We start from the raw sequence: 14,725 nt of genomic DNA on the forward strand, positions 1-14,725 counted from the left end.
ATGCACCAGCCTTAACATTTAGGGATTTTAAAGATAACCCATCCTCAGACTTACTGAATATGCATAAAAAAATTCATAAGAATCGGTCGACCCGTTTCGGAGGAGGAACGACCATTAAGACGATAATTTTATATATTTTATAAACTTTAAATGTCATTTAGAAATAATAAAAATAATATGAAACATAATGCGTGTAGGGGAATTGTATGTAACTGAAGCATGTGTTAAAATCGGTTGATTTATTGACATTAAATATCAGATAGGGTTTTGGTCTTTTTTGAAAGTTGCGAATGGAATTGAATATGTTATGTGTTAAAAAAGTCGTAGATCTTCTGTGCCGGTAAAATTTGGTTCTTAAATGTTCAGACAGAAAGACGATTGATTGCAGTCCACAAACAGTTGCTGATCACTTCCTTCCTTCCAATTATATGGCCTGAATTAGTGAACAAATCGTATAATAGTTACATAATTTACTTCGAATTACTTTTTTTTTGACGCAAAAGGCGGCACAGATTAGGTTTATACAATTTCTTTTATTCTGTGCAGATTATAATAACAGTTATACGAATTAATATAATTCTTATTTGCTACGCGACATTTCTTTAACAAAACTCTTCCATTTATTATTTATCAAGATGATTGACGAAATATAATGTCGTAGCATTGTTACAAAAAGTTAATTTACGACTTTTGTTACCTCAAATCCCACAATGGTTATCTCTATATTGTTTTTCTAATTTAATTTATATAGGAAGACAAATTCTATCTTATACCAAAGACGTTTTTGACCACTGAATAAAATCTTTTTATTTTTATATAAACTGTTATATAATGTTTGCCCCCCGGGGCAAACAAGCAGGCACTCCAAATATACAGTGATTTCGCCCGCACATAGCTCTGACATTGGCAAACGGCTCGCGTTGGAGAATTAGTGCGCTCCTTGTCGAATTGGTTCAGAAGTACTTCAATGGGCGGCTTTTTCACATAGTGATGTTGTCTATGTCTATGGTTGTCAACCATAGATTTTTGTATTATCTTGTAAGGAATAAATAAAACGCTTAAATTTTAATATATATTTAATGAGATTATATACAATATCCAATTACTATAATGCCACTACATCTAATACGGGATTTTGAGATCAATTACAGAAGAAATAGAGTAAATATTTTTTTATAAATTGAATATCCCTCATACGATTTCCACTTTTTTGTTTTTGCGTGATGTTAAATCGTCTCATACGGGTTTAGTTGCCTGGAAGAGATCGCTTGTTAGCGATAAGGTCGCCCGTTGCATCTCTTGTACTTTTTATGTATTGTGTTATATGTGTTTCTTTGCAACGAAGTATGAATAATAATAATATTAAAATATGTAATTATTTATTGAATCCTTTAATTGCTTTGTTCGTAATTGTATAACAGATATTTTAATCGTCTCTCCACTGTCAGAAATAAATCAACACATATTCCTTAGCTAATATTTTTACACATACTGATTAAATGGTATTAAATGTTTCAAGACAATAAGATCCAAAACATAGACTCAAAAGTAGTCCAAAATTAACTTTTACTTAAAAACGTACTCAGAGCCATTAATTAACAGTTAATGAAGTGAATCTTGGAGTTGACCTCAACCTATCGGTTAGTTAAAGAATAACATTAATAGACGACTCTGAGTCGGTTAGGAGTCTAATTAAATTCCCTGTCTGGTAAAAGGGCGGGTGCGACCAGGGTCCACACGTAGAGGCCGACACAAAGCCAAGACGACGTGATCTTGATCCACATTGACGCCACATTCTGCTTCGACAGTTGAGAGCTTGGACTGAAAAATATTTTATTTTATATATCTTATATCTTTAAACGAGCAATTCTTGTATATATATGTATAAATCTAATCGGAATCTCGGAATCGGCTCTAACGATTTTCATGAAATTTAGTATACAGAGGGTTTCGGGGGCGATAAATCGATCTAGGAATAAATGATAGAAAATAACAAAATGGTGGTGTTTGAGAAGTCCCAATTCAAACTGAAAAATTTATCTTCCTAACATCTATCGGCGAATAGTATAAAATGTATCTTCCTGACATCTATCGGCAATTTTTCGCAATAAATTGCTTTAACGACACAACAACACTAAACCTATTCCAGCATATATATTCTATATTGTACATATTTCATCATTTTATTAGTATGTAATTCGTACTTATTGTATATAATTACCAAAAACACATAAAAATACCGAGCAAAGCTAGGTATTTCGTAGGCCATCCAGGTCCTTTATTTAATTATAAGTAATCTAACAGCTTACTTAATACACATTATTATATAAAATACTAATACAATACAGAAAGCCAAAACAGATTACATGGATTAACAAATTATGTATAAAAAACAGAAAACAAGCAAGCGCATTAAAAGACAAAGATACATTTAAAAAAAAAACCAAAAGAATCAAATTAAAAAACAGAAATTTGACATTTAAAAGCAACAAATAATACTAAGAATTTAAAACTACTACTTAAAAAAATCAGAATCAGAATAAATAAAAATCAATTTTTATTTAGTAATTTGAGTATCTTACACTAATCTTATATGTATCTTTAAACGAGCAATTCTTGTATATTCCATTATATCATTACTTCATAATATATATATATATTATATTATGAAGTGGATATATATTATATATGTACAAATATATATATACATATATATTTGGAATCTCGGAATCGGCTCCAACGATTTTCATGAAATATAGTATAAGGGGGGTTTCGGGTGCGATAAATCGATCTAGCTAGGAATCATTTCTAGAAAATGTCATTTTATTCTGTCGGTAAGATAGAAAAATATTATTCATATTTCATCATTTTATTAGTATGTAATTCGTACTTAAATATAATTTCCAAAAAACACAATTTATAAAAAATACCGGTCATCCAGGTACTCAATGTTAATACAGGCCTTTAAATGTTTTTTTTTATAGAACAGGGGGCAAACGGGCAGGAGGCTCACCTGATGTTAAGTGGTACCGCCGCCCATGGACACTCGATGCTAGACAGCTCGCGAGTGCGTTGTCGGCCTTTTAAAAATTGGTACGCTCTTTTCTTGAAGGACCCTAAGTCGAATTGGTTAGGAAATACTTAAGTATATTATAATTGAAATATACATACTTGTACCAATTTGTGAGTGTCATCATGACGTATAGCGTTGCCATAGCGAATATGAAATGGAAAAAGCTCCAGGAGTACGCCGTGTCTTCTACTTCGTTGTCGTAGACCTTCTCCTCTGCATCACCAGCTTCACCACCGTCTCCCTCTATGGAATCATAACCTGGGCTCAGTGAGCCAACCGACATGCATCTATTATGCGATGGTTTTAGCATATACAATAGATATATATAGATAGATAGCAAATTCCTTTGCCTTTAGAAATTAATTGGCAGAATTCAAATCGACTTTGAGTTCAAGAATTGGAATATTATGTGTCTAGAAAAAAAAATGGCAACTAAAAAGTGGCGGAGAGTTTATTGCTAGTTCTAATCCTCTGTACTACACCTTTAATTTGAGAACTGGCAGTAAATGTAAAATTAGAAGCAATTAATGTAATTTCTTTTTTTTGACGTTCATAAATGTACATTCTAAATGAATAAATGTTTTTTTTACGTTGACTTTGACTAGTGTTTTCGCAAATATTTTTCCAAAATATTTTTAAATATATATATTTACTTATGCCTAGTGGCTTAACCTTCTCTCATCCCTAAGGTCATAGGTTCAATCCCCGGCTATGCACCAATGAACTATCTATGTGCGCTATAACATTCGCTCTTACGAAGGAAAACATCGTGAAGAAACCGGCTTGTCTATTAGATTGCGCGCCACTGATTATATTTATTTTAGATCCAAATTCAACTAAAAATATAAATTAAGTTATTTTTATAAAATATTTAATAATGAAGTTTAATAACACATTAAATTCTGCCAATTAAGTTCATTACTGCTTTCGTAATTATAAGCATTGGCAATCTTAGTTTCAACTACATGTATACATGGACGATATTGTATTTATTGATTATATTGTTACATGCTAAATTAGTAAGGGCTCTGTTATTGCGTTTTAAAGTTACCGGCTTTTTATTATAAGTATTTTTAATTAACATATATATATATATATTTGAAAATTTCACCAAAGATTTGGTGTTTCAAACCATTATATACTATTTTTATACCAAAACCTTTTGCAAGCTAGTAACTTTAATTTCTAAAGTAGCTAGAAATTACTAACATTGCATAGACAGGACGTAGATTCTTCTAATTTAACTTTGCTGTATATAGTTTTATATATACATAGAAATATACACCAATAAGAAAAAGTCTTACTAGATATGAAAGAACCCGAAAACAATGTCAAAAAATATTGCTTTTATATGCAAACTTTTTGGTCAAGGATTAAAAAATATAATTATATTTTTAATAAAAAAGAAAGCATGCTTCGTTATTAAACAAAAGACAAACGCGTCCTTGCTCTAGAACCTCTAACCAAAGGAACAGGTCAAAATACAGATAATGTATAAATCCCGAGCAATAAAATAAAAAACATGCTGGCAGTAGCTGAATTATCTACATATAGCAACACTAAGTATATAAATGCAAAATGACATGACATTTGACACTTTATTCATAATGTCAATTCCATTAGTCTTTCCGACAATTATTATAATTTTTATAGTAATACCTAATTAGTTTTCACACTATACATTGACAGCTGACAACATTTAAACAAAGAATTAGACTACGCACAATCAAATTGACACTACACTTTGACAGATGACAACTACAGTGACATCTCAAACATTGCCATTAAAAAAAACAGTTATCCATAATATGGGGAGGTTTTTTATTTTATTGGTGAGTTTTCAGACAACTATCGCTGTTAAAATAGGACAATCGAAACTAAGCAAGGCCGTCACCACTACATTGGTACCTTACCTTCATTATCGATTAGACCTCCTCAGCCATGGGTAGCGACGCGATATGCGTAAATTAATGTGTGTTAATAAAACAATATATATACTTTATTAGCCAATCAATCAACATCCTAGCGTATTCACTAAACAGCGCCCATTTCAGGGGCCTAAATAATATTCATTCGTGGTGATTGTAACATTTAGTTGCCTGCCTAGGTCATTCATATGACCATGTGATCGAAATAAAAAAAGCTAAAATATCTGATACAAGAAATTCTTTATATATAAATACTTCGATGCAGAAATATTGACATAATTAAATGAAATCGAGGACAAGTGGCTGTCTTATCGCTTTGAAGCGATCTCTTTCAGCCAAGCAAAAATACATAAGACATAGTTATTTAGTCAAAACTAAAACAAGATATAAAAAAGTGCACATGATCACGACCATTTTAAATCAGTGAAACTCAGAAAGATGTGGACAGGTAATCTTTGTACAGTAGATTTAAAGGATCATAGAACTTAGAAGATATGTCAAATATAAAATTACTTTAATATTATCATCGATCTGTCACAGCCCAGATGTTTGGACAATTTAGACCCTAGTAAACTGCGCTGTTTAGTGATTTAGGCTAATTGAACGACTAATTAAGGTTGGCTGCGACATATGACAATAACAATTAAAAGCAAAACTCATTTAATAATAATATTTAAATGGGCTTCTATTGGCATGAACGTATATTGAACGTAATAGACGTAAATTTTTTTTATGCCGTTCAAGTATTTTTTTTTTTTAATTTATTCCACCCATAATACTTACGGTAGTATTATCTGTAGTTGTAGAACTAAATAGTATTATTATGTACTATTTCTTTCTGTAACCTTTTGTATATAATTTTAGAAAGATCCTAAACTTTTGTTCGCCACATTTTGAAGTTCGTCTCTATATATAACAGACAGAAGGCTCTCCAGATACTTCCACGGACACTTAACGCCAGAGCTCGCGACTGCGTTGCCGGCTTTTAAAATCCCAAAAAAAAAAATTATATATACCTTCTTTCTTCGCCAAAATGTGTCCGGACATTGTGATCTTTGATGAGGAGGACGCTGTGCGGACGCAAGAATAGAGCACACTGCATACCCATATTACTAAGCCAATCACAGATTCCTTGTCAAACGATGTCTAGAAAACAAAAACACGTCGCTAAAGAGAATGTTTTGACAGCATTTATTTCGATATTTTTTTTTATTGTCTCTTAAATATGAAATACATGAGTATGAGACAGCCCCCGTAAGTAGTCAAACACACTTGTGTTGGGGTTGACTTGCTACTTCCCTTATTTATACAAATTCTAATAATTCTTAAAAGAATAGCTACGAACTTATTATACATGCGTATTTGTGTGTGTATGTGCGCATGTGTGTGTTTGATGTGTGTGTTTGTGAGTGTATGTAGTTAAGTATATAATTAGGTCTCAAACAAGCGAATCCGTACTAAAATGTGCTCAGATTCCTCATATGTTAAAGTGATATATCTGCAAAGCTACGACCATATGACAAATGCATTTCGACAAGTATCAAGTTTTTTAGTAGTTTCCTGGATGTTCTGGTAATTTGTGTTTTTTTGTGCAATTCAATTCCTCGTTAACAACCTCTTTAAACGATTTACTTTATCCGATCCCCTTATTCGTAATAACATAGGCAACGGGAGTGAGATCGTCTCGTTTCTGAATCTCACCCTCCATAAATACGATATGTGTACGTAATTGTACGTAACCAACGTAGACGTGCTCGTGAAATATTTCCATGCCCATTATCTCAACTATGTATATATCTATTTACAACTGTAACAAGTGACTCACGAATAATGACACCAATATGCAAGATATCTAGCGCTAAGTTTCGATTGATTTCTTCGAAATATTCAATTGATGATTAAAAAAGTGATTTTAAATACACAAAGCAAAAGTATGAAAATGAGATAAATTATAGAACCTTAACTTTACAATTATATTCGCTTATCTTTGTTACGATGGAAAGATAGAATACTTAAGTGGAAATGGGCATATTATGCCCATTTCATATTATGAACTATTAAAGAGATACACTTTTTTAATGGATTGAAGTTATGTATTTGTAAACTTATAATTATTTAAAAATAATTTTAAATTTAACCGACGTTTCGCGTGCCTTACAGCGTGCGTGGTCACGGTGACTGAAGACAAAGGTGTTGAATGTCAAAAAGTATCACAGCTGTAGAAAATGTTGTATTATCTGTATTTATTTCCCCGGAGTTTGTATCGACTAAAAGATGTAGGGTTTCTGCAGAAATTGCTCACGGTGTCCTCCATTTTCGCGGATTGTTTGTGTTGAGATTTTAATTTGGATATTATTGGATCCCAGGTGTTTGATAATTTTAGGCCGTCCTCTATATTGAAATTGGTGTGGTTTTTGATTTCAAGTTTACAATAATACACAATTTCAATCCGTTAAAAAAGTGTTTTTCTTTAAATGTGTAAAAGTTAATAAAAGACAATACTATTAAAGAGATGCCCAAAATATGATAACATTTAAGGAAATATCGGAAGGGCAGAGATTTAGAAATAATGGTTTACAACATATGACATACCTAGGAATATATATAAAATAAACGCAATAAGTTTTGCTACATTTCAATACAAAGAGAAATAATTATACAAAATCTGATAGGTCTTGACATAATGTGTGATTGAAGAGCATGTGAATAAGAAATTATATAGGAGAACATATAATGATAAAAATTTTGAATCTTCCGTACATACCCAAACTTCTTTAGGGTCCTGTGTTGCCATATTAAAATATTAAATATATAAATACATAGTATATATAAAAGTTCATCAATAGCCAAATTATATGTACATACAATATTAATTTTAATCTTTGAAATTTTTTTTTTAAATTAATTAAATAATAACTATAACATGATGATTAATAGAATAGAATAGATCACATATGATCACAATAACATAAGTATTTTATTATTTACTATATTTCGCAAATTAATAATCATTTGTCCCTCTCACACTCAAGGCACAAGAACGAGACAGTTTACATCTTCTGTCCTTATCAGACATCAGCCTACACACATCTTTGTCCCTCTCACAACATACCTCATTTGTAGCAGAAATACTGGCGTTACACTCCCCAGCTGAGTTGGAAAGGGCAGACCAGGTCAAATACATGACATACAGAGACACAACAGACGACTGCAGCAGACCAGAGCCTGGTTGGTGTTCCTGAACCGATGGCAGGATGGACACCACACTGGCTATTACCATCAGGATCAGGTTGATTGATATGAAGAATTTGGATAGGTCACATCCATCGGGCTGGAAAAAAATAAAAATTAAACTACTCCTCACTTACCACAATAAATAGTGGTTTTTTCCTTTACTAACAGTGGTTGTCTGGAAGAAATCGCTCTAAAGCGATAAGGCCGCCAGTTGCTTGTCATTAAATTATGTTTAATATTTTCCTTTTATGTAATGCAACAAAGTGTTAATAAATAAATAAATAAATTTGAACACACACACACACACACATTGCTAATTTCCTGGAGTAGGCCCGAAGAAGGGCCCTGGATGATGCCAAATTAAAAAAATATGGCGCAGCCAATAATATCCAAAATCAGGTAAGGTTAAGAAACCGCCTTTCCCAAGGAAGGCGTGAACCTTTACTTGGTACTTTGCTCCAGAGCTTCCATCAGGCCCTTCAGACCATTGACTACAGATCTCGCTGAAGACGGCCTTACGGAGTACGCTAGTCATATGGAAAACAGCCTGAGTTGAGCTCTAAAGGCCTTTAAGGCCAACAGAAAGATTCCATCAATAATTAAATTCCAATTCGACTTAGGGTCCATCAAGAGCGTACCAATTCTTAAAAGGCCGGCAACGCATTCATGAGCCCTTGGCATTGAGTGTCCATGGGCGGCGGTGTCACTTAGCATCAGGTTTGCCGCCTGTTCTATAAAAAAAAACAATGTGCTTCTTGTCTATGATAATTGACAGTGTCAATCAAGGAGTTGACATAAATCAGTTTTTGACAGGTGTCACGTGACAGCTTATACCCATTCCCAGCTTATTGATTTATTTATTTATCCTCTATCGCCTTATACAAAAACACACATAACAAAAATAAAAATAAAAACAGTTACAAAAGTTATAAGGCAAAGGGCGGGGCCTTATCGCTTACAAGCGATTTCTTCCAGGCAACCCTAATGAGAGACAACGATAATGAAACACTAATAGAGGGTAGAGTACAAAAAATACTCACACAGCTTCTTTGATTGATTTTTTCTTTAATAAAATATTGTTTTCCATACGTTCTGAAGAATTTTTATTAATGACAATTTAACCTTACCTTGGTATAGAAGATAAAGAGAAGCGTAATCCCGGTGATGGTGAGGGCATAGCAGGCCAGCATTCCCAATACCAGAGCTGCGTACCATCCCTTAGATTGGCTTTCTTCGTAATTCGCTAAAAATAAGTACGAAGCAATAAGATTACGATATTATAACAAACCCAATAACCTATCTCAATCCATTTTTGACTATCGAGATAGACAATACAAATATTCATAAAAGTGTCCCAAACCAATTGACAGATTGTAATACCCATCTGTCGATACAAGCTATCCATGGTAGGTCAGATCGGTCTATCCACACCTTTGTATGAAAATGACAGCCAATGTCCTATCTCAAGATTTTAACTTACACCAGTTTTTAAAATAATTTAAAGGTTTTAAAATAAAGGCTATTTGATATGTTTTAAACATAGACATGTATATTTTAATGATTTATTAGTACGGTTTATTTTCTTTATTTGGTTTATATTTATTATTAAATATGAGTACACTGATATTTCATATATATTATAATTTAATAAGAGCGAACAGATTGCATTCTATCCGCCCCAGAAAAATGGATGTCTTTGTAGGCTTTGGTTATTGGGATGCAGATAGGAGAACAATTGATTGTCACAGTCTGATTGATTGAAAACAATCTGAGATCCGAGATGAACCGAATGAATGCGGGTGAATCACAAACTAATTAGTTAACTAGTGTTAACCGATCGTAAAAATAAAAATAAAACAAAAATGTATAATCGTATATAACTTAAGATAAGAAAAAATGTGTTCTTATCTTTTCATTTTTGTGTCGTTAATTAATCTTCTGTTCTTTATAAGCGTAATGTTTTATTAGTATTGGTATAGTGTCTCTTGTCTGAAGGAGAAATAAATATCTTAAACTGGAATACTTTTCATATATTATATATGTACCCGATTACATTATTTACCAAATCATATACTTATACAATACCGTGATAATATCTAGATTATATAATCTTGCCTACGATGTATATAATCTTTACTTTGCACTGTACTCTTATTATGTTAACTAATTATATATTACCATAATTGGTTTATAAGGTTATCTACTTACTATTTTCTATTACTAGGTACATATATTAGTAAATGAATGATGAAATTAATATCTTAAACTTATTATAATAAAAAAATCTAAGATATTTATTGAAATCTATTTTACTTAAAATAACTAATAGAATATAATACTTTTTACACATTAGTTACGTCTATGAACTTATGATATATTGAAAACGAAATAATATTTCCGGGAATTCCTACAAAAAATTTTTTCGTTTATGAACTAATTTTGACAGCTTCGCTTACTTTCGCTGACAAAGAGGGGGGGTGGGGGGATAAATTGAAGTAAATTTGTTTACCTAATACTTAAACAACCCCTGATTAGCTGTGCCTGTCCTTGGTCTTAGTAACCTCATCCGATCTATTGGTGCACATGGTCATAACTATTAACAGACATATATTAAAAAAAAATTACTTACAAACCCATCTTTCAGCCCAGGAATGTGCGAAGTCAATGATAAGTATCAGTTGTATGATGATGAAACAGAAGCCTCCAATCATTCCAAACACCATCCATGTTGATGCGAATTGACCTTCGGGTATAAAGAATGCTCCAATGATTCCAGCGATCACAACCAGGTATTTAATACCCCAGAATCTGAAAGATTTCTTAAGAGTGTAAGAGGAAAAACAACTACTTATGGCAGATAACAAACTATGTAAATAATTAAAAGTGCTTGCGTACAAAGTACATGACAGAAGTGAAACTTCTTTGTAAATTAATTATTACAAGTCGTCGGAAATATCTGCGAACCTGGCTTAATGACGTCATACAAACTGGAGAGATAGCAAAAAAATTGAAGATGTAAAAATAAAAAATATTTTATTTGTGTACTTATTTTTTAATTCCGCTCTGCACTATGTATAGTCCTACCCATCTTACATACAGCACTAAATAGGTAGTTTATGTAATATTTCACCAAACAGAGAAACAATAAACACTAAAATGCGATTACGAAAGCAAGAATAATACACGTGCGTCGGCGATTGCGTTGGCAACGGTACTGGATAGGCGAAAACGGGGCGGGGTGCGGGGAAGCGCATTCCAGCGAGGTTTGCAGATATTTCCGACGGCTTGTAGTTAGGTAAAAGCCCCAATAGATATGTACCAGTATGTGATCACTCCATGTATTTGTATATCTATATTCACACAGTTTACACACTGTATACGTGCTAATGATAAGTTAAGTAAATAAAAAATCTGAGTTAACTGACACACACAAGACGTTACGCGATAGAATTGCCATCTAAAGTTCTAATATGTAATTACTAAACGAATACATCAACCAATAGCGTGTATTTTTCTCGATCTCCCTCTCTCACTCTCTCTTGATCGTTCTCAATCTCTCTCTCCCTTTTCTTCGACAAAAACGATACTCACCTTTGTGATGTTTCACCCGTAAATTTTTTAACCTCATTAAAGAAGTTTCACTTCATAAATGAATTTCCTAGTTGAAATTCTGGTTCTATTAACATGTTTAAAAAGAAGCACATATTGCCTAGTACTTCATAAATAGATAAGAACCATCATATCAGTATTCTGACAAAGAAACTATCATCATATTCAGTCTATTAGTTTAGGAGTCACTTTGCAGACACTGATTCGTCAATCTTATTACACGGTTTTTGTGTTGAGGTTAAAAATATATCTATACACACACAACAAACACTAGCAGACTAACTTTAACAAAAAAATTACTTCCTTATATGGATGTTATGCTGTTATTGCGTTGTAATTTGTAGCCAACATAAAAGAAACTACTGGTTTATTTTATGTTGGCTACAGAGACAACATTCGAACACACATTTAAAATATTTAACATTTTCATCAATTATTATCACTTTAATTACGGTTATATTAGAGTTAATTATATATAATTATAATTACCCATTTTGTATACCAGCTCTAGGATCCTTAGAAGATTTGACACCAATTGTCAAAAGCATCATTAATAGGAAAAATAGGCATGTGGCAAAACAAATCCTGGAATAAAAAACAATTCAATAAATTTTAATGTCTCCTAGCAACTATTAGGTATTGAAGTGAAACTTCTTTAGAATCGTTGTGATTTCAAACCGGATGCAACGAAAAAGCGACAGTAAGAAGAGACAGAAACATTAATTCATATGATTTAACGTGGGAGAAAATGAGATAGATAAACTTCTTTCGAATCGTCGTGATTTCAAACCGGATGCAGCGGTAAAGAGAGACAGAAACATCAATTCATCATATGATTTAACGTGGGAGAAAATGAGATAGATAAACTTCTTTCGAATCGTCGTGATTTCAAACCGGATGCAGCGGTAAAGAGAGACAGAAACATCAATTCATCATATGATTTAACGTGGGAGAAAATGAGATAGGAGGCATTATACAGCCTCTATTTACTGCCGCTTTTTTTTTGATCGAATTTCAAACTTTCGTTGTTTTAGTTTTTGTCAAATTAAAGATTTATATTAAACTTATAAATTAAAATGTATAATTAAAATATACTGTTTTTAAAGAACACACACATTTAGATAGTGGAAAATGATTAATTTATACTTGTTTTTGAAGGTTTCACTTCTACCATGTGTGAATTGCACAAATGTTTTTTTTTTTTTTAATTTAAATATAATAATTTGCATGCTTAAGATAACTGCTTTTGATTGACAAGGGTACTGTATGTGTCAAAATTTTGTAGTTGTACATTTGATTTATATATGCCAGACAACAAGTCCCTAAACCAATCTCGCAAATCTTAATACAAAATAATTAGTTAATAAATACAAATACAGAAACAAGCCTCATGCCCCACTGAGTGCATATTTAAACAGTCCTATAACACTTATGGGGCAGACACATATAAATTCATCTATTGAGCATTTAAACATGAAACTTATTGCAAAGATCAAATTTACATGTTAAGTCTAAATAGGCTGTTGTTAGGAAAAAATTTATGCTAAGTCCCTTTTGTATATCTAAATAGAATTTCTACTGCTATTTTAGTACTTGGTTTCACTAAATTGTTTTTACCTGTAAACAGCGAGATATCCAACGGCTTGATCACAATCAAATTTAATGTCACCAGGTATTATACCTGTTGAATTTTCACAGAATGGAACCTGAAACACAATCAGTTTAACTAACTAAAAAAATATAGTATGGAAGGAAAGAAAACAAGGTAATATATTTTTTTTACATGTTCAAGATATTATGAATACTAAACTCACTAAGTTTTCTTTATTATATTGTAAAATCGAACCTAAGAATATTAATTTGAAACACTAATAGCCTAGCTCAAATCTCTAGTTTTTTCTCGAAAGTTTTCATTGCAGAAGCTGCATTTACCTTTTTCATAACATCATGTAAGCCCGGAGCAAGTGTGATACAAGCCACTACTGTCATCAGTAGTAACATAAGTGTATACATGAGACGTGTAGACGTGGAATTTGCACAAGAAGGACATGCTGAACAGCACAAGGAGCATGCTGCACTTCCACAGCAACAGGCCAGCTGTGAATAAAATAGAAGAGCTTATATTCGGACACAAGTTATGAATTTGTTTTTCTTTTACCAAAATACATTCTTAATGATTTGATATTGTAAGACAAATTTCTAAGAAACAATAGATATTTTTGGGCAGTTCATGATAAGGAAATTATCATGTAGAATTAGAAAGTCAAAACTGTTTTCCTTCATGAAGATACGATGTACGTAATGAGTCATGTATATCTTGTCTAAGTGTGTAATGAAACTTTTACATAAATAATGAATATATTGTTATTACGTAATTACGTTAGCTACTTTCTGATATTTGTAAATTATTAAGAAAATCAATAACTATGTCCCTGAACCAGTCGGACTCAATGCTATATATAGGTTTTAAATAGGGACATCTTACCTGAGCTGCAGAACATAGGCCTAGTACGGCACCCATTTTCGCAATTACTTACGAAAATCACAGAAGAAATACTTAATCTTTTGGTCAACAATAATTTAAAAACACAGAAATGTTCGTCCCCCTAAGTTCGAACAAAGAAAACAACACAATTATTTATGAATTATGCTTGCTATTGAAAAATGACGATTAACATTTGATAACTTTGAAGTATCAATGTCAAGTATCCATATGACAACAGACAATGCCGAAAAGGATTAAGGATTCTTAAGGGTCGGTACATAATGCAGATATAATTTAATTATACCCAGTAGAGACTGGGTGTGCGGGTTCCAAGCAAAAATCGCGAAGAACAAGATGTGAGGCGGAACTAATTTTTGGAATCTTTGTACACTCACA

At 32.2% G+C, this 14,725-nt stretch overlaps 1 protein-coding gene across 3 annotated transcripts; it reads right to left on the reverse strand.

Annotated features, from left to right (window-relative positions):
- Positions 1–1,362: 1,362 nt before the first annotated feature.
- LOC111004028 (probable serine incorporator) lies at positions 1,363–14,494 on the reverse strand. Of its 3 annotated transcripts, XM_022274838.2 has the most exons (11): positions 14,330–14,494; positions 13,777–13,941; positions 13,462–13,550; positions 12,334–12,429; positions 10,865–11,043; positions 9,363–9,478; positions 8,114–8,332; positions 6,018–6,147; positions 4,987–5,004; positions 3,172–3,316; positions 1,363–1,821 (listed from the first exon to the last, which is right to left on the reverse strand). In XM_022274838.2, exons 1-11 carry the CDS (start codon positions 14,363–14,365, stop codon positions 1,689–1,691), a joined length of 1,326 nt encoding a protein of 441 aa, XP_022130530.1. In that variant the 5' UTR covers positions 14,366–14,494; the 3' UTR covers positions 1,363–1,688. The 3 variants fall into 3 exon arrangements, with proteins under 3 accessions (XP_022130530.1, XP_022130537.1, XP_022130544.1); XM_022274845.2 differs by lacking the exon at positions 4,987–5,004 and having other exon boundaries at positions 3,172–3,331; XM_022274852.2 differs by lacking the exon at positions 4,987–5,004 and having other exon boundaries at positions 14,330–14,493.
- Positions 14,495–14,725: the final 231 nt, after the last annotated feature.

The sequence above is a fragment of the Pieris rapae genome, chromosome 23, assembly GCF_905147795.1.
Source record: "Pieris rapae chromosome 23, ilPieRapa1.1, whole genome shotgun sequence".
NCBI lineage: Eukaryota > Metazoa > Arthropoda > Insecta > Lepidoptera > Pieridae > Pieris > Pieris rapae.